This window comes from Giraffa tippelskirchi, chromosome 13 (genome assembly GCF_054371585.1).
Source record: "Giraffa tippelskirchi isolate mGirTip1 chromosome 13, T2T-mGirTip1v1.2.pri, whole genome shotgun sequence".
NCBI lineage: Eukaryota > Metazoa > Chordata > Mammalia > Artiodactyla > Giraffidae > Giraffa > Giraffa tippelskirchi.
The window spans coordinates 75,766,598-75,791,920 of record NC_137287.1 but is presented as its reverse complement, the minus strand read 5'-3'; the positions used below and the strand labels follow the sequence as shown (position 1 = coordinate 75,791,920).

The 25,323-nt window shown below is 36.6% G+C and overlaps 1 protein-coding gene across 5 annotated transcripts in view; it reads right to left on the bottom strand.

Annotated features, from left to right (window-relative positions):
* The window catches only part of MRC1 (mannose receptor C-type 1), a 118,968-nt gene that overhangs the window by 53,974 nt on the left and 39,671 nt on the right, over positions 1-25,323 (bottom strand). For all 5 annotated transcript variants that reach the window (XM_081553685.1, XM_081553686.1, XM_081553687.1 and 2 more), the window contains 6 exons: positions 23,378-23,524; positions 18,042-18,227; positions 14,433-14,590; positions 11,749-11,859; positions 2,937-3,052; positions 896-1,044 (listed from right to left, as the gene is read on the bottom strand). In XM_081553685.1, coding sequence (XP_081409811.1) covers positions 896-1,044; positions 2,937-3,052; positions 11,749-11,859; positions 14,433-14,590; positions 18,042-18,227; positions 23,378-23,524 — 867 coding nt within the window. The remainder of the gene's footprint in view (positions 1-895; positions 1,045-2,936; positions 3,053-11,748; positions 11,860-14,432; positions 14,591-18,041; positions 18,228-23,377; positions 23,525-25,323) is intronic.

Genomic DNA, 25,323 nt, shown 5'->3' with positions numbered 1-25,323 from the left:
ATTACAAAGATTAGTCTAAATCCATGCTCACAAATTTTCCAAGTCCCAGTTTCCACCTCGACACAAGGAGGATACTGAAACTTAGCTTACGGGTTTTCTATAAGTATAAAACTAAATCCAAGTCATCGACACTAAGTCCCCTACATACAAGCAAATTCCATTCTGAGAGTGCATTTGTTAAGTCCAAAATTTGTTTGTAAGTTCAATAAAGTTAGCCTAGGAACCCAACTAACACAGATGGCTATATAGTACTGTACTATAATAGGTTTATAACACTTTTCACACAAGTAATACATAAAAAACAAAAATAAAGAAAACAATTTTAATATTACAGTACAGTACCTTGAAAAGTACAATAGTACAACAGCTGGCATCCGGTGGCACATTCACATTGAAAGTTTGCCACTTGAGGGTTCATACGTAGGGGACTTATTGTAAAGAGCTAACAGGGTGGCCCATTCAAGATACTGAAATAATACATTCCACATAAGCACTCAATCTTGTTCTACCACTGAAGCACAGTCATATTTCTATTCATAGTCACACTGAAAGTTTTATATCCCTTGAGGACAGTTTTAAGTTTTCAGAAAAAAGTGAACAAATGGTCACCATGGAATCTTTCTGACCATTAAGGATTTCATCACTATTTCATAAATACTTCAAATAGAGTGGCACCAAATAACCTAGTAGTTTTCTCTTCCTTTTTATCTTAGACTACAGCACACTAATGGGAACTTTTTAAAAGAAAAAAGAGAATGAAATAAAAAATAATAAAATTTTAATAGTACAATGAATTTACAGAAGTCTATTTGGAAAGGTACATGAAGGAATCACAGGTTTGGCCAAATGGATATGTGGGGTGAATGGAAACCTGAAACGGAAGCCCTGCACATACCTGGCATATCTGAATTCCAGTGTGTGAACTGAACGCCTTCCTCGACGGTCCACTGAAAGGTGCCTTTGTGTTGTACATCGGAAAGTCCTATCCAAAAATATCTCTCAGGCCTCAATCCAACCAAACTAGTCAGAAAGGCTTGTTCATATCTTTAAAAAAAAAAATTTAACTAAGTTTTAGGAAAAAAGTGAATTTTTCTAATTACCTACATGAGAAACATCTCAACTATATGCCTGCACTATCATTTAGTTGGCAAATCAAACCTATTATGTCCTATTTACTTGTCATTTAAATTATGTAAATGTTCGCTAAGGAAATGTGATCTTATGAAGGAAAAGTATCATATGGCTGATAGAATAAAATCATTCAAATGTACCCAAACTATTTCTATTTCTCATCAGTCTCTCTGCTTATCCTATTGCCTTTTAAAATACAATGTTTGAAAATCAGTTCACTTTTCAAATATTTCAGATGCTCTACACAATTCTTGGTGAAGTAAGTGGAGAGGCTGCAACATTATTAAAGATAATACAATTAGAAAATCTGTGTCGATTTTCCCCAAAATTTCATTCCCATTTCTCAGCTCTGAAACAACAGAGAAAATTATCAAGAAATAGAGAGAGAGATTCAATCTCTAGAAAGAACTGGGAGCAGAATCACAAGCTCCAACACTTTTTCTCCCTCTGGATCTCATCTTTGTATTTGGTGTCATCTGGTAATAATACACTGTGGTTAGTAAGGCAAACAAAATTTGTCATAATTGATAAATGACAGTGACGCAGCAGCATACGCAAAAAAGTCTCTCTTTGGAGCAAAAGAAAAGTGATGTTCAAAATTTCCAGGAATAAGGGAGTTGCAGATGGCTCTAGCAAGAGCAGAGAGGAAATGGAGAGAAAGCCACAATAACAGAACATTGGTTTGATCCTAGTCTGAATAATTTCATTCCCTAAACTGAAAAAAACAAAAAAAACTAAAAAATAAGAAACTCAATTTTTCTTGAACCAAATTGAACCACAGAGTTAGTGAGTTCCTGAATACAAATATCATAGAAAACACACCAAAAAAGCAAACCTAAAATAGAAAATCTAGGGACGTCGCTGCTCCAGTAAGACTCAAAGACCAACAGGATAGACCAGAACATGCTCCGAAGGTACTTAAAAATGTGTAGCTTACTTCCAGGTCATAAGATAAAAATTATCTATGTTCTGATTTTCAGAGGTGAGCATTGTATCAGGGTATTACAATGTATCAGACATTTAATTATACATAAAGACAGAATGTTGAAATACAAGATTTTTTACAAAGACTATAGGAATTCTATGAATTGTATAACATCTTTCATTTTATCAAAGAATTTTAATATCAATAGCATCTTCTAGATTTTATTGGGCCTACCTTGAAAGGCCAGTAAATATAACTTACTGTATTAAAATTCAATAATTTTTACCAGTTTACTCCAAATCAAATGGACAATTTAAAAAATTAAATTTCTTTTAAGTTTCTTGAAAAAACTAGGAGAAAAATAAATATTGAAATCTCAAAGAAGGATGGAACGCTAGAAGTTAAAAGTTACATAATATTCTCTATGTCCACATCATTTTCTGGACCTATTAGTCCAGTAAACCTAGAAAATCTCTCTGCTCCCTCCCACCCCCACTGGACTGCCAGGGAAGTTCCTACCTTTTTTTATGTTGGAGGTGGTAGTAAAAATAGAATGTTTGATTTCTTGAGATGATAAATTTTCCTTACTTTCTCTGCTTTAAAAACTTTGAGATCTACTACATTAAAAAAGTTAGATCTATAAACAACATTTACTGGAGTATTAGCAAACTGTTCTTGTTTTATGGTACTAAAAGTAGCAGAATATTTTTTAGTGTTTGCAATGAAGAATTCAAATAAAAATGATTATTGCTTCCATATTTAGAAACCATACTTCAAGATTAAATGTAATTTACTCAGAAATTTAGAGCATACTGATATACTTTTCTGAAAATGTTTCATTATTCAATACATATATTTTTTAAATAGAATAGTTGCATACCTGTCTTCAACAGTTGTTAGGTAAGCCTTCTCACTTACACAGGTTTGGTTTGCTTCTGTAAATGTTGAAAGTGTGTGTCCAATCAAATAGCAGTAGAATCCATGCCTTTTCCAGCCCTATTAATGTTATCAAGCAGGATATCATGCATATTTATTACATAATATTATTTTAATAATTTATATATTTTGAAACACAAATTGATAAACAATAGAAGCATGTAAATAACACAAATATCAGCAACGTGATATGCAATGAAAACAATTCATGTGAATAAAGAAAACAGGAGTGCATTGTTCCTCATATGACAAATTATGATACAAAATGGGGGTGAGGGGAGTCCTTCTTTCCATTCTGATGCAATTTTAAACAAAAACGATTTGTGAAATGTTTACCAGAGAAACTGAATGAAATGGCTAAGTTCTCAGTTTTAGAATAGGTAGCCACAAGAACTAATTTGGAGACTAACAAGCCTAGCCACCTACTGAAGACAGCAGTAGATGATGAGTACAAGGCTGTGCCATCTGGTCAAAGGTTAGTACTTATCAAACTCCTGGCATCATAATTTGACATGGTTCCTCTCCCACAATTCAAACACATAGAAATGCTAAATAAAATCACGGCAATAAATAGAAAATCCATATTAGAATTTGAGAGAAAGAAGGAGAAATCTTCAGGTTCAAAAATAAGTACTAGAAAACAAAAAAGCTGGAATAGAAAATGTACAAGCTGAGATTGTAGTTGCCCAGTCATATTTCAGACCAAGATTGAGGTCCTCAAGTTTATGGATTAGGGTTTTAATGTTCATACAGATTAGGATATTGGGCCATCAGCTCACCTGAAGCAGGGAGACAGAACTGATTATTGTTGTTTTGTCACCAAGTTATGTCTGATTCTTCTATGATCATGTGGACTGTAGCCTGCCAGGCTCCTCTGTCCATGGGATTTCCCAGGCAAAATATTGGAGTGGGTTGCCATTTTCTTCTCTGGGGGATCCTCCCAACCTAGGGATTAAACCCACATCTCCCACATTGGTAGGCGGGTTCTTTACCACTGAGCCATCAAGGAAGCCCATAGAACTGAAGTCCTTGTGTAAAGATGATACCCACTCATGGTAGCCCCTCTGTGAAAGGAGAGCAAGAAAACATCACCCACAAAAACAGGAAATTAAGAGATCCTTGTCACTTGCTTGGGGATTTGGATGCAGGAACAAAAAAATTCTTCTGCTGAAAACAAATACCAAGTCTGTGCCACAGCTCGGTGCCAGTCCCAACTTTACACTATCCACACTGTATGAGACTCCATAGTCAAAACATGAAAAATAAAATATACAAAAGGAGAATCTTGCAGGTGCTTTGAGAATTAAAATGAAAAATCACACAACAGAAATATTTTCACAACCCAGGTCATGTAAGACAATGACATTTGAGGGCAGGGGGAGATGGGACAGTGAACTAATTCACAACCAAAAATTATAAACCATGTAAGAAAAATGTCTCCTTTAAGGGAGAGTCAACAGTTTAACATAATAAAACCAAGTGGAAAAGAAGCAGGTTATGATGATTTAAGTGACAAAGGAAGAAACAGAATCAAGGATGAAAGATCAAAATACCATGAACAAAGAAAAACAGGATTTGATTACACACACACACACACAAAAACAGAATTTCTAGAAAAGAAAAATATGAACTTAAAAACTCAATGGCCAGATAAAGCACAGAAAATGTGGTTTCAGAAAGATTAGTAAGCTGACTGAATGTAGAAGAGAGATGAGACTATGAAAAGATGTTTAAAATCATACTGATAGAAAATATAGAAGATACGGAGGGCTTCCCCAGTGGCTCAGCATTAAAGAATATGCCTGCAGTGCCAGAGACGCAGGAGACGTGACTGAAGCAACTGAGCATGCACATATGGTGAATGAGGTTGAAAAGCATCCTGAGAGAGGTTTGAAAAGAATTGAATAGAATGAATGACTGGTAATTTTCAAGAATGGAAAAATACAAATCCTCACAATGAAGAGATACTCCACACCAAATGGAACCAATAAAGCAAATCCAAATCTCAACACATTATACTTACAGAAACAATGAAAAAAATCTTAAGATCAATCATAGAGAAAATACAGATTATCCACTTTTTTTAAATAAAAAAGAAGAAGAATTAGTTTAACAGGAATTCCAATGGCAAAAATAAAGGTCAGGAGAAAATGAAATAATATATATAGTGCTGTCAGAAAACAGCTGTCAATCTAGAATTCTAAAATGACTTACCTAAGTTACTATGCAGAGGGAAGATGAATTCAAAACAGTTTCAAACAAAGACAGAGAGTTTTCCACTCCCAAATCCCAGCAAAAAGAACTTCTGAAAGATTAACTTTGGCAAGAAAGTCAAGTCAAGAGGAGTAAGTGAGCTAAAATCTACACTGAGCCAAGAAGTCAATAAATGTCAGTAAATCCAGATCTAACTGCCTGGACAAATAGCAAAAATAACTAATTGGAAGTGGGAAGCTAAAGAATGGAATAGTAACAAGATCTGTCGTTTAGTTAACAATGTTGTATCTATGCCAACCACCTGTTGTGATCATGTACTCTGGTTAGATAAGACGCTATCACTGGCAGAAGTTGAGTGGATGATAGAGGGGACTTCTCAGTACTCTTTTTTTTTTTTTAACTTCTCGTGAGTCTAACATTATTTCAAATTTTAAAAAACTCTGAATCATTAGTGGAATAATAACATTCATTTTGTTCAGGAGGCAGAGAAAGAGACTGGTTAACTTCAAGACAAGAATGCATGTTAAAAACATAAGATGAACCATTTTGAAAAAACAGGAGTAAAAATGTAGAATTTCCGAAAGGGGGCTTCCCTGGTGGCTCAGATGGTAAACAAACTGCCTGCAATGTGTGAGACCTGCATTTGATCCCTGGGTTGGGAAGAGCCCCTAGAGAAGAGAATGACTACCCACTCCAGTACTCTTCCCTGTAGAATTCCATGGACAGAGGAGCCTGGCACGCTCCAGTCCATGGAGTCTCAAAGAGTCTGACACAACTGAGCAACTTTCATTGTTTTCAGAGGAGGAAAGGGGGAAAATATATTCAATGGAAACAATGTGAACCAATGTTATGCACAGAAAGAGAAAAAAAAAGAAAGAAAGCAGAATGGTAAACAAAATAAAGCACATAATAATATGGTAGGAACAAATCCAAATAGATTGGTATGCAAAACAAATCTAAGCTGTCTTCACCAGTTAAAAGCCAGAGTTCCTCAAATTAGATTTAAATCCTTAACAAAATTCTAGCAAACAGAACCCAACAATATATTAAAAAGATCATACATCATGACCAAGTGGGCTTTATCCCAGGAATGCAAGGTTTTTTTAACATCCGCAAATCAATCAATGTAATACACCACATTAACAAATTGAAAGAAAAAAACCATATGATTATCTCAATAGATGCAGAAAAAGCCTTTGACAAAATTCAGCATCCATTTATGATTAAAACCCTCCAGAAAGCAGGAATAGAAGGAAGATATCTCAACATAATAAAAGCTATATATGACAAACCCACAGCAAACATTATCCTCAATGGTGAAAAATTGAAAGCATTTCCCCTAAAGTCAGGAACAAGGCAAGGATGCCCACTTTCACCACTACTATTCAACATAGTTTTGGAAGTTTTGGCCACAGCAATCAGAGCTGAAAAAGAAATAAAAGGAATACAGATAGGAAAAGAAGAAGTAAAACTCTCACTGTTTGCAGATGACATGATCCTCTACATAGAAAACCCTAAAGACTCTACTAGAAAATTACTAGAGTTGATCAATGAATATAGTAAAGTTGCAGGATATAAAATTAACACACAGAAATCCCTTGCATTCCTATACTCCAATAATGAGAAAACAGAAAGAGAAATTAAGGAAACAATACCATTCACCATTGCATCAAAAAGAATTAAATACTTAGGAATATATCTACCTAAAGAAACAAAAGACTTATATATAGAAAACTATAAAACACTGATGAAAGAAATCAAAGAGGACACAAGCAGATGGAGAAATATACCGTGTTCATGGATTGGAAGAATTAATATAGTGAAAATGAGTATTCTACCCAAAGCAATCTACAGATTCAATGCAATCCCTATCAAGCTACCAATGGTATTTTTCACAGAACTAGAACAAATCATCTCACAATTTGTATGGAAATATAAGAAACCTCGAATAGCCAAAGCAATCTTGAGGAAGAAGAATGGAACTGGAGGAATCAACCTGCCTGACTTCAGGCTCTACTACAAAGCCACAGTCATCAAGACAGTATGGTATTGGCACAAAGATAGAAATATAGATCAATGGAACAAAATAGAAAGCCCAGAGATAAACCCACGCACATATGGACACCTTATCTTCGACAAAGGAGGCAAGAATATACAATGGAGAAAAGACAATCTCTTTAACAAGTGGTGCTGGGAAAACTGGTCAACCACTTGTAAAAGAATGAAACTAGAACACTTCCTAACACCGTACACAAAAATAAACTCAAAATGGATTAAAGATCTAAACGTAAGACCAGAAACAATAAAACTCCTAGAGGAAAACATAGGCAAAACACTCTCTGACATAAATCACAGCAGGATCCTCCATGACCCACCTCCCAGAATATTGGAAATAAAAGCAAAAATAAACAAATGGGACCTAATTAAAATTAAAAGCTTTTGCACAACAAAGGAAACTATAAACAAGGTGAAAAGACAGCCTTCAGAATGGGAGAAAATAATAGCAAATGAAGCAACAGACAAACAATTAATCTCAAAAATATACAAACAACTTCTGCAGCTGAATTCCAGAAAAATAAACGACCCGATCAAAAAATGGGCCAAAGAACTAAACAGACATTTCTCCAAAGAAGACATACAGATGGCTAACAAACACATGAAAAGATGCTCAACATCACTCATTATTAGAGAAATGCAAATCAAAACCACAATGAGGTATCATTTCACACCAGTCAGAATGGCTGCTATCCAAAAGTCTACAAGCAATAAATGCTGGAGAGGGTGTGGAGAAAAGGGAACCCTCTTACACTGTTGGTGGGAATGCAAACTAGTACAGCCACTATGGAGAACAGTGTGGAGATTCCTTAAAAAACTGGGAATAGAACTGCCATATGACCCAGCAATCCCACTGCTGGGCATATACACCGAGGAAACCAGAATTGAAAGAGACGCGTGTACCCCAATGTTCATCGCAGCACTGTTTACAATAGCCAGGACATGGAAGCAACCTAGATGTCCATCAGCAGACGAATGGATAAGGAAGCTGTGGTACATATACACAATGGAATATTACTCAGCCATTAAAAAAAATACATTTGAATCGGTTCTACTGAGATGGATGAAACTGGAGCCCATTATACAGAGTGAAGTAAGCCAGAAAGAAAAACAACAATACAGTATACTAATGCATATATATGGAATTTGAAAGATGGTAACGATAACCCTATATGCGAGACAGAATAAGAGACACAGATGCATGGAACAATTTTATGGACTCTGAGGGAGAAGGTGAGGGTGGGACGTTCTGGGAGAATGGCATTGAGACATGTGTATTGTCATATGTGAAACAGAGCACCATTCCATGTTCGATGCATGTGACAAGGGCTCAGGGCCGGGGCAATGGGATGATCCAGAAGGATGGGATGGGGAGGGAGGTGGGTAGGGGTTCCGGGAAGGGGAACACATGTAAACCCATGGCTGATTCATGTCAATGTATGGCAAAAACTATTACAATATTGTAAAGTAATTAGCCCCCAACTAAAATAAATAAATTTATTAAAAAAAAAAAAAAAAAAAAGAAAATGCAGATATTCATTTACAAGAGCCATTCTTAAACTACAGCTACATGAATGATTAAAAGCAATCAGTTGGAAAACAGGATTCTGGGGAAACACCAAACAAAAGCTAGCTTCTGTGGCAATATTAATGTTATTTAAAATTGACTTTATGATAAAAAAACATTATTATGAATGAAGAAAATAACTACATAATTAAAGAACTGATTCACCAGAAAGATATAAATACATATCAAAGTATATAAGACAAAACTTGATAGAATCACAATGAGAATATTATGTCAAGAAGACAAAATATTAGTAATATAGAATATCTGGATAATATAATTGCTAAGTTTTATCAGTGCTCATTCAGTCATGTCTGACTCTTTGAGATCCCATGGTCTGTAGCCTGCTAGTCTCCTCTGTTCATGGAATTTTCCAGGCAAGAATACTGGAGAGGGTTGCTATTTCCTACTCCAGGGGATCATCCCAAGTTTTATCTAGTCACCATATATAGACCCCTGAACCCTCAGATCAAAGATCATTGTGTTCAAGCATAGATGGAATATTTAGAAAAACTGATTATGAACTAAATAATAAGAAAATCTCAACAACTAACAACAAAAACTTTATATGAGCACAATGCAGTGGAATGAAAATCAATAGTACCTCCCAATTGTTTAGAAACTAAAACACAAAACTCCCATTACTGCCACCAAAACTTTCACCACCATGAAAACACACACACATACACACACACACCCCACTTCACAGGTCAAAGAATCTTAATGGAAACAGAACATATTTAGAAGTGAATAATAAAGAAATCCCACATAATACACGGTGTCTGGTCCATGGTTTCAATTTCACCTTTTATTTCTCATAAGCATATTAAAAAACATTCACTTTAATGTCACATCCATTCATTCCACTATCTAAAGCTCATGGTGGTATGTTTTATAATTTTGGATTTCAAACTCATCTGTGGGATTCTCAATCAGCCTGGAGAAGGGGTCTTCTAAAGAGGATTTACACGTGCATCTATCAGACATCCAGGAATATTAGCAACTCAGGACCACTTCATGTTAATTTCTTAAATCAAGGTTTCCCACAGAGATAGCAATGAATTGCAAACTGAATCCCACATCTTGATCATAGAAGGTCTGTAGTTTTGAACTCTCAAAAATACTCTTAAAACACCAAGTACCCAGGCTCAGACAAAAAAAAAAAAAAAACCTCTCTGTTACCTTCTTTTGCCAGCAAGCGGATTTTTTTTTCTAGTCTTCCCAATGATTTGAGGAAACCACTGCCTAAAGCACGTGTTTCTAAAAACTTGCCAAATTAATATCTCTAGGTCTTTGCTTCCTCTCCTGTCTAGTTAGAAACATAATAGTTATCTTTTAGGGCGTCCCTAGTGGCTCAGTGGTGAAGAATCCGCCTGCCAACGCAGGAGAGTTGGGTTCAATCCATGAATCAGCAAGATTCCTTGGAGAAGGAAATGGCAACCCTCTCCAGTATTCTTGCCTCGGAAATCCCATGGACAGAGGAACCTGGTGGGCTACAGTCCATGAGATCACAAAAGAATCAGACATGGCTTGGAAACTAAACAACAAAATTTATCTTTTAGGACTATCGAAAGCAAAATAACCACATTCAACAAACAATTGGCTGATACTTTCTTCCTTTTCTTATTACCAACCTAATGATTAAATTGGATTTTATCAGCGATTATAGGAAGTTAACAGAAAAAAGATATATGCAAAATTTTGATTGCATAGAAGTAATAAAATTTATTTTTCTGGTGGCTCAGACAGCAAAGAATCTGCCCGCAATGTGGGAGACCCAGGTTCAATCCCTGAGTCAGGAAGATCCACCGGAGAACGGAATGGCAACCCACTCCAGTATTCTTTCCTGGAGAATTCCATGGACAGAGCAGTCTGGCAGGCTACAGTCAATGGCATCACAAAGAGTCGGACACAACTGGGCTACTTTCACTTCACTTCATTTCAATAAAATTTAAGGATTGGTTTATTAATTACAGAAAGTTACAATAATAGACAATCTCCTATATACGCACATGATTAAGCAAAGAATATATAGGTGTACTGGTAGTGAAACCAGCAATGAAAGCGTAAGAACTTGGCAGGAGACTTGGGTTCTGGCCTTCCCTCTTTGTGACTTGAAAAAGTTATCACTTCTCTGGCTGAAATTTCCAGAATGCAAAATTTAAATCAGGTTTTTCAATCATCACTAAGATACTTTTTCTATCTTTCACATTCTGTGATTTTCTGTGTCTGCTCTATTTTTCTTTAAGGTTTAATGGTATAGTACTCAATTATGTTTCATGAATTTTGGTGTTTGTTATAAGATGATTTGATCACAACATGACACTCTTGGACAGAAAATCAGTTGCTACTTTATTTTTATCCAAGAGAAGTGAGAAAGGAAAAAAGAGGAAGATGGGCAACTCAGCAATCAAACAGGAAAATGATAACCATACACCCTGTATTTTTGTGGCTTCTTTACGTTTTCAGAAACTGTTTCACAGAAATAATCTACTTTAACCTCAAAGAAAGATAAGACTTGTGAGGAGGTATTACTAACCATAGTGCAGGTGAGATTAAAGCACAAATAAGATTGTATGGCTTGACTTGGTTTAGCTGAATTATTACTAGCTACTACCAGCTGGAATGTAGACCTCCTGCTTTCAGATCCTCAGAGATTTACAGAGATGAATCCCCACCAAAAACAAGGTCACCAGAAATATTAAAAATGGAAAAAATGACTAAGGATCATTTGCTGTCTACAACTTAAGATTATCCACTAGAAATGTCCTTGACGATCCACTGGGTCAAAGGTTAGCAATACCTTGAAGCTGAAGCATTTGGCTACTATGACAATTAAGTACTTTCACAGACAAAAATAAGCTAAGTTTATCACATCGAATTTGCTGATCTGAAACCATGGGGTGTGTTCTATACTCACTTTCTGGCAGCCTGCTTCCACTTCCACTATTCCTGGGGCTTGGGCTTGTGATTTCATCTTACAGATGTAACCAAGAGGCCGTTCGCATGCCCGATCTGCCCAGTACCCATCCTGCAGAAAGCAAGGGAAAAAAAAATCTTAATGATTATCAGTTGTTTGACTTTGATGCTATTTTCTTATAACTGTGCCTCTGAAAAGGGAAGCCAAGATTCAAGGTTATTAAGAGGAAAAGGCATCTATGAAAAGGAAAGGTAAGTGGATATTTTACCAGGAATCTGCAAATTTGACTTCGGCTACAAAGATGTAGCCAAATCAAGATTGCTGGGAGAAACATCAATAACCTCAAATATGCAGATGACACCACCCTTATGGCAGAAAGTGAAAAACTAAAGAACCTCCTGATGAAAGTGAAAGAGGAGAGAAGTTGGCTTAAAACTCAACATTCAGAAAACTAAGATCATGGCAATTTGTCCCATCACTTCATGGCAAATAGACGGGGAAACAATGGAAACAGTGACAGACTTTACTTTTTTGGGCTCCAAAATCACTGCAGATGGTGAATGAAGCCATGAAATTGAAAGATGCTTAATTCTTGGAAGGAAAGTTATGACCAACCTAGACAGCATATTAAAAATCAGAGATATTACTTTGTCAACAAAGGTCCGTCTCGTCAAAGCTATGGTTTTTCCAGTAGTCATGTATGGATGTGAGAGTTGGACTATAAAGAAAGCTGAGTGCCAAAGAATTGATGTTTTGAACTGTGGTGTTGGAGAAGACTCTTGAGAGTCCTTCAGACAGCAGTGAGATCCAACCAGTCCATCTTAAAGGGAATCAGTTCTGAATATTCATTGGAAGGACTGAAGGTGAAACTCCAATACTTTGGCCACCTGATGCAAAGAACTAACTCATTTGAAAAGACCCTGATGCTGGGAAAGATTGAAGGCAGGAGAAGAAGTGGACGACAGAGGATGAGATGGTTGGATGGCATCACTGACTCAATGGACATGAGTTTGAGTAAACTCCGGGAGTTGGTGATGGACAGGGAAGCCTGGTGTGCTGCAGTCCCTGGGGTCACATAGAGTCGGACACAACTGAACAACTGAAATGAACTGACAAAGATGTAGAAAGAAACTGTAGCCACAGTTTGTTTTTATATCTTCACTGTCAGATCACAATGGAGAGAGACCTAGAGAGAAACTAAAAATGCTCATAATCCCTTAAGTGGTGGTTCAGCAGAAGGTCTGCACACAGCCTCCTCATCCATCCCTACCGGCAGCTGTTTTCAAGTTAAGTGAGTACATTTATCTATTTATTTGTGGCCAAACCATGTAGTATGCAGGATCTTATTTCCCTGACCAGGGATTGAACCCAAGCTCCCTTGCAGTGAAAACCTGGAGTCTTAACTGCTGGGCCACCAGGGAAGTCCCACTGAGTACACATAAAGCCATGCAGAAAGAACACTCCCATGCAACACACCCAACCTGAAACGAATATCCTTCCCTCCCTTCTTCCTGTTTCTATTGATGAGGGTCCTCATATGAACTTAAGGTGGCATCTTTCATTCTGCTTCAAATTCTACCTTTTCCATCTTCCCTAGAGATTTCACATTAAATGAGCGCTCGTCCCCTCCCTTCAACTGCTTAACACCTTGAAAAGTGTTTTCTGTACTCTTTGCCTTAATCCTCACATCTCACTCAGTCTCAGCCACTACAATCTGGTACTCAGCTCTTCAGCCAGCACAATATTTACAAACTGCAGATTTGGTTTGGCTGCTCCTAGGCTAATGCATGTTTTCTCATTGCCAGTACTTTTCCTACCCACCTCTCCACCTCTCACTCCATGCTTTCAGGCATACTGTCTTTTGAGTTCTCAACAAGAACAAAGCTCTCTGGCTTCCTCTTCCCAGGACACTCTTCTGCCTATTCTTTCAATAATTAACACACATTCTTTCCTTAAGCTTTCAATTTTTCACTGTGAAACCAACCACAATGACAAAAACTGTAGCTAATACTTCTTGAACAGCAAGTTTGGGCCAGGGACAGTGCACATTATATGCATTAACCCATTTAATCTTTATACCCACCATGTGAGCTGGGTACAATTATACTCATTTTACAAACAAGGAAGTGTTTTGCATTAAAACCCAGCCTCTTAACCACCATGTTCATTGTCTATTAACAAAAAATAACTTGATGATATACTTCGTAGCTAAACTGCCTGATTTCCAACATGGAAGCCATCGTTTCATATCTGACACTTCTGTGTAACCTAAAATAACAAAAGTAGCTCTCCAAGCACAGACTTGAGGTTGTAGGACCCAGGGTAGATCTAACCAGGTCTACATCCACTTGGAGCAACCAGCTGAAAGTAGAACCAAAGTTCTGAAAATTGTTTAATCAAGCCATATAATCATATGGCACGATTTAGAACCAAACACAAACAATATGAGCATTTGCATTGGTTAATTTCATCTTTGAAATGACAGTTTATCTGCTGCTTTTCTGGTCTTCTTGAAAATGACTTGGCCAAGAGACTCAAGAGACTGAATCTGAATTCTAGTTCAACTTTGATCGATGTCAATTCATTAGGATAGAAACAATGGAAACAATGATATATAATAAGTGGGGCAAAAGGAAAATTTTCCTGTGGCTTTTGCTAGATATCAGTAATTAAAAATGTCTTACTTTGCCTTTCATCACTGCACAGTCTTCCTGCCTGTTGTTTTCATGACTTGGTTCTCCACGAAGCCATTTGGTAAAAGTTACAGGGGTGCCATCACTCCATTCAAAGTACATTTGAATCTTGATGTCGTTTAAGCCAATCCATAACTCATCATTTGGCTCTAAACAGGAAGAAAAGCACAGAAGCAATTTACACAAAGTCTTCTTTCCAAAGATCAAAAGGTTGTCAGGAAAGGAAGGCCCCTTCTTTATCAACAACTCCCTTGATATTACAACTATCATGATATACCATCCACTTGCACATTAAATGGATATATCTCTGTAGCCTGAGACGTCAATGACATTTTGTGTTGTCAGTTTTAGTTTAAAATGTGTAATGCATTCTTCACATTGTAAAGGTGACTGTACTCTTTTTTTTTTGTGCTACTGCAGATTTAATCTCCTGAGAGTTTTTAAAATGAAACTGAAGTAGATCTATCATTACCCTCTATTTTGTGAAACTTTTTTTTGTTACAAATAATTTACTATACCAATCACACTCATGATGCTGTAAATACGTAGTTTATTTATACATAAATCTATTTGACTACTATTAAATCTTGGTGTAATGGTTTTAAAAGAAAAACTTTAAAACCACTTCTATTTTACTAATGAGGTTATCAAGAAAATTCTAGGTGTTTCTGTTAAAGTTTAATCACTGTAGTAGAAGTTAAAATGACCCATACAGTGAGAACATATATCAACTGAGTAAATGGACTCTCTTGGCATTTAGCACTTATTAGTCTATAAATATAAATGAATCCATCATCACTGTCACCACAAAATACCAGAAAAACCCAAACAAACAAAAGTTAAAATAAAAAACTACCAGGTATAGATCTAAAAGGTAATCATTGTGTTCTGAAATTCTATGAAAAGCATTATTGATTTTATCAGTAGTTGTAATTCTAAAAGTTCTAAATAGCATAAGCATAAGTGGGATAAAATTGAAGGCCTGCAATCTCACAGCTAAAATCATACACATTTTCACATTTTTAAAAATTGGAGGCATATACAATTCAACATGTGTTTAAGTTACCTCCCTGGAATTCCATCATGGATGCTTGATCTATGTTCTTTAAACAGTTAAATAAAATTATTTGTCAACAGATTGTAAAGATGTTGTATTAATAGTAGAAAATGAGAAATATGCCACATCTTATAGGAATTTCCCTAAATGATATAGTCTCTTCTTCCTAAAAGCTGTCACTCAACTTTGCTTTTAGAGAAGTCCCTGGCTGGCCTAGTGCCAGCCCCAGCAGATGTTTCCAGCATCATGAAGCATGAATGGCTTTGCCAGGATGATCCCTTTTCCTTTCACTTAATTTGGCAGATCGTGATCTGTGAGCAGCAAATATAGGCTCCAAAATGACCTCATGTAACTCCTCAGGTTTTTAGGTTCAAGATCAATGAAAACCTAAACTCTCAAGTCCCACAATTATAACAGAGTGATAAGAGGGTCCAATAAACATTTTTCTCACTGAACTGTTCTCCCATCTAACTTTTGTAGTTCATGTACACAAACTTGATCCTATAAAAATATATAAGATGTGAGCATAAAGTTGTTAGACAAAGTTTTTTGTAAATCTGCTAAGTAAGCTGTCTTAGTTAATGGAGTCAAAATTTATATGTGTAGGTTCCAACTTATCCACTGTAGTTCCATGATTAACGTGAAAGATATTGTCTCAACTAGCTAAAAAAGGTTTTCTAGGCTTTTGACTCAGAAACAATTTTTTTTTTCAGAGGTTAAGGAGGGAATTTTTAATTAAAGTGTAGTTGGGAAGTTTGACATTTTATGAAAAGAAACACTAATTTTAACTTCATTACTTATATTTTATTAATATTATTTGCACGGTTTTAAAGAAATAAATCTTTATCAATAATAAAAAGGGAAAGCTTCTCCAGTGAAAATTTACTAATTCTCTAGCTGAGTTTCGGAGAAGGCAATGGCACCCCACTCCAGTACTCTTGCCTGGAAAATCCCATGGACGGAGGAGCCTGGTAGGCTACAGTCCATGGGGTCGCTGAGAGTCGGACACGACTGAGCGACTTCGCTTTCACTTTTCCCTTTCATGCACTGGAGAAGGAAATGGCAACCCACTCCAGTATTCTTGCCTGGAGAATCCCAGGGGTGGCAGAGCCTGGTGGGCTGCCATCTATGGGGTCGCACAGAGTCGGACACGACTGCAGCGACTTAGCAGCAGCAGCAGCAGCAGCTGAGTTTAAAAGCAACCTTCCTCATCCAAATTCAAAGTAACTACAGCAACAAATATATAAGGTTCTCCTTTATAATAGACTATATATAGTCTATTATAATACTATATATAGTATTATATAAAGTAGAGAAAATTTGCACATTAGCCTTATAGCCTCTTAAACTGTTTTCCACTGATTCACTTGAAAACTTTATCACCTACCATAAGCATCATGCCATCTATGTCGTGATATTATTCAGATATCTTGGTTTTGATTACATTATTATTGTGTAGTCTAGGTGTTCCAAGATAGGTAAATATACAGTAATCAAGAAATTTATGAGTTAGCAGAATGTCATCATCACCCTACTAAATTCAGTGAGGTGAGCAGAGGAGGAAGGATTCCATTCAGCCAAGCACTAACAGCAGCAGTGTTGGGGATCTTTTGTACTGGTCTGAGACTAATTTTTCTCATCTATTTGTTCATTGTTTTTTTCTTCTCCCCTAACCCCACTCCTATCAATGTTCATACAGTAAGTGTCAGGAAGCATTCCCAGCATCACCATCATTCATTTCCTCTTGTTTTGCTCTCTGGAAATGCACAGGTCCAGCTATTCAGCAATCTCATCAGTGGAAGAAGAAAATGATCATCATTTAATCAGCAAGTACCACTGAGTGCCCATCATTATTATATCCTCCCTCACCCTCCTCCTCTTCAGGATAAGTATTCCCAACTCCTTTACCCACTTTTCAATTGTTTCTGATAGAGCCAATTTTTGAAAACTTTACAGTATGTTAGTTTTCTCTATTTTCTCTCTATCTCTTAGATTATAGTCCTAAAGTGGATATAGGAACAACTTCAAAAGATTTAGGCCACTATCTAACCACTCCAATCAAACATCTTCTTGATTTTTCTGCTCATCATTCTAGCAGCATTAGCTAGATTAATAGAGAAAATAAACTCCAAAGGATGAGATGGTTCATTTATAGAGACCTTTCCTGTGAGACAAAATATCTGCCTTAAAATAGAAAATACCTCCACACACACAAATTCCAATAAGTGAAATACTGTTCACAAACTTAAAGAAGACTGCTCTGAATCCACGTTTTATATAGAAAAATAATATTTTAAAAGCTATGCATAAGCTGATTCCATGTTAAAGGAAAAAATCAAATGTTCTCTCAGTGATAGAAATTCTTTAAGTTACTACACAATTTTTATATGTTAGGCATAATTAATATTTGTCACTAAGTTTGTTGAATTGTTAATTTGAATTTATCTAGATTATAAAATTTAACATTTATGATTAAATTTTCCAGAGATGGATGGTAAGTCTGTAAGTCAAGAGTCAAGCATATTGCAGATGGAAGTTCTTACCATAGCCCAGCTGAGAGATAATAAAGTCAAATTCCTCGATGCTGTGGATACTTGCTAGGTCACCACCTTCCTTCCTACATGCTCTTAAGGCATCTCTTTGGATTTTCTTCTCCTCTCTGTAAATCTTGTAACAATGACCTGCATATGGCCACCACTGACTTGGGCAGTTGGTAGGCACATCACTTTCTAGAAAAAAAAAAAAGAGTTTGGAAAACATTTTAAAAGAGTTTTAATTGTAATAATATTTTCTATTAATATCATTCTCTATAGTAAACAGTTCATTATTATGGGCAAATACAGCTAATAGTTATTTTTCTGTTTTTTGGCATAGGTATTCACAAAATATAGACAAGAATGTGTTTGATATTAGACTAAAAGTGATATGGAAGCCATCTTTCACTATAAAATGAAGCCAAATGAGAAATCTCTTTTAATTTTCAATTATGCATACAACAAGGCCACATGAAGATACAACAGATTATCTCTTTTTGTATTTTATCATCAGCAGACCTGTCCTAGCCATATCCTATAATTATTGGAGGCACAAAAGATTTGATGTATAACACATTCCTCTAAAGATTTCAAGGGGACTTCCCTGGTGGTCCAGTGGTTAAAAATCTGCCTTGCAATGCAGGGGACATGGGTTTGATCCCTGGTTGGGGAACTAAGATCCCACATGCCACGGGGCAACTAAGCCTGTGTGCCACAACTAGACAGTCCATTCTCTGCAACAAAGATCTTGTGTGCTGCAACTGAGACCCAATGCAGCCAAATAAATAAACCTTTCAAAAAAGATTTCAAGTTACTTCTATTCTATGGACATTAGGGAGCCATTCATTCCTCAGAGGAGGTCAAAACTCACAATGCAATCAGGAGAAAGATGTGTTGACACAGGGCACAGAATGGGTAGGAGGTAGGGGGGTCACCAAGGAGCTTCTGAAACCATGGTAGTGTGAGCTGGCCACCTATGCCTCTGAACCAACCCACTGCCACTGACTTTCTCCCAAAAGATGACATGTGACATTGCAGAAATCACAGGGATTTCAATTCTGAAGTCTTTCAGCCAAAATCTGAATTTGCCATGAGCAAATCACATCACATGAACCAAACTATCCATATACATAAAAAATTGTAAATAATATTAATACTAATATTAAACTACCCATCCTTACTGTGTTCTTCTGCACTGGAAAACATTTGAGATAATATGACTATAAATTATAAACATGACAAAAATGATGATTTAGTCAAATCTGTAATAGTGACCAATATCCTATTTGTTGCTACTAACAGTTAGGGTCAAATTTCATAACCTTGATGATTGATACGAACATGTACTATAATAGTAATGAGTGGGGGAAGGGACAGTAATGACATCTGAAGGCAGAAGACTCACTTTATTTGTCCCCATATGTCCTAAAATGACATAAGGCCTGGCACAGAATAAATGTGATGAATATTTTCAGGAAAATAATTGAAGTTATATTTAATACACAAAGCGTATTATTACCATTTTATGGATACTATTTCAGAGAGCAACTGAGCAATATATATTGCTTAAAGGGGAACTATATTGTCAAATAAATGTCAATCTCTATGTTTAAGTTTGATATGAAATATCCTCAAATGTGCTGTTTTAGTAAAGTTTCAATATAAGGTATCTTTGTTATTCATTTAATGCATTGGTCCAATATTCTCTCCAAGTCTGGGACTGTTTGCACCACCTTTGTATAAGCTCAAGATTTTGTGTACAATCATCATTCAAGTAAATAGCAGTCCTAAAATTCAACCACTGTATTATTATAATAGAAAAATGCATATGTTAATTTTTATTTAGAATATAATTGCTTTACAATATTGTGTTTATCTCTGCTATACAACAGTGGGAATCGGCTATATGTATACATATATTCCCTTCCTCTTGGACCTCCCACTACCCTCATCCCATCCCCTAGGTCATCACAGAGCACCGAACTGAGCTCCCTGTGCTATACAGCAGCTTCCCACTAGCTATTTTACACATGGTATGTATGTCAGTGCTACTGTCTATTCATCCCACTCTCTCATTCCCTTTCACCCCTTGTCCACAAGTCTGTTCTTTATGTCTGCATCAAAAAATGCATATTTTTAGAAAATATTCCTTCTATACAGTTCCAGTAGTTACCAAGAAAAAAAAGTTTAGTATTTCTCTGGAGCCCTCTGGTGGGATATTTTAATTTTGCTGCCCAAGAAGCTGAAAATAATGCCAGCATATTCTAAGGGCCTCAAAAACTAAACAGATAAACTTCTAAGATATTAAAAAATATGAGAACAACCAATTAAGAGGGGTTCCCTGGGGCAGCCACAGAAGATGCCTTGCTTCTCTAGAGCAATGCTATCTGATTGAGACATAATAAAATCCACAAATGGAAGCCACCAATAGCATTCTAAATTTGCTTGTTGCCAAGTCAAGAGAAACAGGTAGCTTTCATTTTAAATATTTCTTATTTAACCCAATATATTCAAAACATTACCATATAAGCAATTAAAAATAATGAAGTAGTTAACTTTTTTTGTCATGCTATGTCTTGGAAGTCCAGTGCGTATTTTATACCTATAGCATAACTCTGTTGGAACTAGCTGTATTTCATGTGTTCAGTGATCACATGTGGTTAAAGGCTACTGAACTGGACAGTACGGCTCCAGAGACCCAGGGATCATGGATGAACAGGGTGGCATTGCAAGGGCAAATAGTACATGAGGTGGAATTCTTGCCCAAGAGAGTCACCAACTGCGTGTGCTTCATAATCCTAACTCTATATGTTTTTTCAAACTCAGGCTTATTTGAGTTTATAAATAAGACAGAATGCTAATCCAGGAAGTACAGAGAAATTTAAAAACTATGGAAAGTGAAAGTTAACAAGTGAAGCAACGCATGTGACCTAGCAGAACTTTATGGGGCCTTCGACAGGCCCCTCTCCCACGTCCTCAGCTGTAACTCCTCTCTGAAATACCTAGATAACAATGTCTTCTGAGTGTTTAATAAGTTGTCTTACAGATGCTAAAACCACCACCAAATGAAAGAAATTGACTACCTGATTATCATGGGCATGTAGCCCTCAGACCTGTTGGTGCCTAAGGATTGATAATATTAACCCCTGTGGCCCTGCCCTGATACCTCACCATCAGCCAATCAGAGAACTGTACCCGAGCTTATCACATACCCTGCAATCCACCTCCCTTACCTGGCCTTTAAAAATGCTTTGCTGACCTGCTGTATAGCACAGCTCAGTGCTCTGTGATGATCTAGAGGGGTAGGATGGGAGGGGCAGGGGGTTGACAGTGGAAAGGAGACTCAAGAGGGATGGGATAGATGTATACATGTAGCCAATTCACTTTGTTGTGCAGCAGAAACTAACACAACATTGTAAAGCAATTATACTCCAATGTAAATAAATAAATAAAAATACTTTGCTGAAACATATTGAGGATTTAAGTGTTTTGCACACTAGCTGCCCTGGACTCCTTGCTTGTCACCTGCAATAAACACTGCACTTTCCTTCACAACAACCTAATGTCAGTAGATTGGCTTTACTGTGCTTGGGCTAGCAGACCCAAGTTTGGTTCGGTAACAGGCCTCGCAGAGATACAAGAATAATTGACTGAGTGCTTGACAATATAAACAAGTATTCACAAGGAGAACAAGTATTATTAGTATTTCTACTTAATAGGTAGGAAACTATAACTGGAGGGTTAAGGAACAAGATCAAGTTACAGAATTCTGCCTACTATACCAGGGATGATAAAAGCACCATTCTCTTTCCCGAAGTGGCAATTCCAAATCTTCTGAAGGAGAATTATATGAGCTCTTCCAAGAGGGAGGATTATACTATTTATCATATGGAAGGAAGAGACGAGATGGAATATAAAAATTACTGAAGTCTCTCTAAGGCATGCCCACAGTTATGAGGGTGAACCTGTAAAGTATAATCAAGCCCAATAATGGGACCTTCATCTATATCCATTGGCAATCTCTGCCATATTTGTATCCATTAAAGTTCCAAATACAATTACACTCTGCTTCAGCAATTCCACTTCTAGGAATAATGAGACACATGAAACCACATAGGTATAAAATTCTTCACTCTAGCATTGCTTATAATAATAAAAAATTGGAAGTAAACTAAAGCTCCATTAAGAGAGGACTAGTCAAAAAAAAATATGGTCTCTTCCTGCAATGGCTAATGTACAGCCATAAAAATGAACATAGAAGCTATTTATGTACCAGAAGGAATAACACCCAAAATTGTTATTAAGTGACAAAAGTAGAGCAAAGTGTATTATATGCTGCTATTTGTATAAAACAATTATACAATTTTAAATTATTGTATAAAAATCAATTAAAAACATTTATTTATATAGTCATAGAGTAACTAGGTAAGGATATACACTCAGACACAGTTATTCAGAGAATAAATGCATATTTGAATAAGATGTTAGAGAAAATTATTATTATTTATCATGTCATACGTTGGACTTTCTAGCCATGTCAATCATAATTTAAAATAAATGAAACTGCTTTTAAAAGTCAAGGAGAAAAAAAAAGTCAAGAATGCCACACTATCAGATTTCCCATGCAGAGAACATGCATACAAACATACATACATACATACATAAGTCTCTTTGAAGTTTTAAGTGTCTCTCCAAAACAGTTGATGGTGAAAAAAATATGTAGTTAGTTTGTTTTTCCTTAGTTTGAAGAAGAAATGCAGTTTGGCCTTGGTAGTTTAATTTTTCTATAAAATTATAATAGAGAGCATAATTTCCCCCTTTCCCTCTGGTCTAGCCTGTATATAGGATTCAGTTACTACTTCTAGGATGTTTTACTCTATTTTGGTGAAGACTTCAGTTTATATGTTAAACGAATAGCACTCGCTCCCAGTGCTACAACCTCCCATTACATAGTGAGGACATAATAAAACATCCTTTTCAAATATTGATTTCCTGGCTTGGATTCCAGTTCTGTCACATGTGCAAATTTTTTATAGCCTATGAATATCTTTTTCCTCACTGAAAACACATGAATAATAATACCTACCACCTAGGGCAGCTGTGAAGATAAAATTTTTATTAAAAATTATTTATTTATTAAAATTTTTTATTAATGGTTTTGATTCTGCTGGAACACTCGAGAACACTCTGGAAACGTTAGCAACCAACACAAAGACATTTGTAGGAATATCATTAAGTTGCCTCCATAAATGATCAACCTAACCTGCCATTGCCAACAGTTAGGACTAGGCTGTCATTTGATCTTTAAATTATTTTCTGTACTTCAAATCAAATAGATCACTTACCTGAGGGAATAACAAAAGGATTTAAAGTGGTATTGCCTTTTTTACAAATATAGCCTAGTTTTTGAACACACTGTAGATTTTCCCATTTAGCATTTTTTCCAGGATTAAGTGACACACAGCTTTTTCCTGGTTCAGCTGATGGACTTCCTTTGGAGAAAAGAAAAAATAAAATTAGGATTACTACAGGATGACAAGTAGATAGCCCCTCACAACCTCATGTGTTTATCCTTGGCATTTAATGGATCCCCAGTTTTTTGCTATACATTCACACATTCACAAAGAAATATTTACTGCCTACAGGGCAAAAGCTATGTTGGATACCTATTTGTTTTTCTGTTGTTGGATCATCCCAGGACTTAAAATGTTGATTATACAAGTTTATTTCTTTGGTTTTTTTAAGACTTTTTTTTAATGTGGATCATCTTTAAAGTTTTTATTGAATTTGTTACAATATTGCTTCTGTTTTATATTTGGGGTTTGTTTTTGTTTTTTTGGCTGCAAGGCACAGGGGATCCCAACTCTCTAACCAGGGACTGAACGTGCACCCCATACACTGAAAGGCACAATCCCCACCACCGGCCCAAGGAAGCCTCAGTGGGTTCACTTCTTTGAAATAACTTTTTCCCCCGACGAGATCAAAAAATAAAGCTAAATCTTAAACCCTGAACAATTTTCACACTGGGCTATTTTAGGTATGAAAGTGAAACTGTGAAAGTGTTAGTCATTCAGTCATGTCTGACTCTTTGCAACCTCATGGACTGCAGCCTGCCACAGTCCCCTGTCCCTGGAATTTTTCCAGGCAAGAATACTGGAGTGGGTTGCCATTTCCTGTTCCAGGAGATCTTCCCAACCCAAGAATTGAACCCAGGTCTCCTGCACTGCAGGTGGATTCTTTACCGTCTGAGCCACCAGGGAAGCCCCTCATTTTATGTATGATAAGGGGGTAAATAACAAACCTGTGGAAAATTCTTAAAGAGATGGGAATACCAGACCACATGACCTGTCTCTTGAGAAATGTGTATGCAGGTGAGGAAGCAACAGTTAGAACTGGACATGGAACAACAGATTGGTTCCAAATAGGGAAAGGAGCACATCAAGGCTATATATTGTCACCCTGCTTATTTAACTTATATGCAGAGTACATCATGAGAAATGCTGGGCTGGATGAATCACAAGCTGGAATCAAGATTGCCTGGAGAAATATCAATAACCTCAGATACACAGAAAACACTACCTTTATGGTAGAAAGTGAGGAAGAACTAAAGACCCTCTTGATGAAAGTGAAAGAGAGTGAAAAAGTTGGCTTAAAACTCAACATCCAGAAAACTAAGATCATGGCATCTGGTCCCATCACTTCATGGCAAATAGATGGGGAAACAACAGAAACAGTGAGAGACTTTATTTTGGGGGGTTCCAAAATCACTGCAGATGGTGACTGCAGCCATGAAATTAAAAGACCCTTACTCCTTCGAAGAAAAGTTATGACCATCCTAGACAGCATATTAAAAAGCAGAGATATTACTTTGCCAACAAAGGTCCGTCTAGTCAAAGCTATGGTTTTTCCAGTAGTCATGTATGGATGTGAGAGCTGGACTATAAAGAAAGCTGAACACCAAAGAACTGACGTTTTTGAACTGTGGTGTTGGGGGAGACTCTTGAGAGTCCCTCGGATAGCAGGGAGATCCATCCAGTCCATCTTAAAGGGAATCAGCCCTGAATATTTATTGGAAGGACTGATGCTGAAGCTGAAACTCCAATACTTAGGCCACCTCATGTGAAGAACTGGCTCATTTGAAAAGACAGTGATGCTGGGAAAGATTGAAGGCAGGAGGATAAGGGGGCAACAGAGGATAAGATGGTTGGATGGCATCACTGGCACGATGGACATGAGTTTGAGTAAGCTCCAGGGGTTGGTGATAGACAGGCGGGCCTGGCTTGCTGCAGTC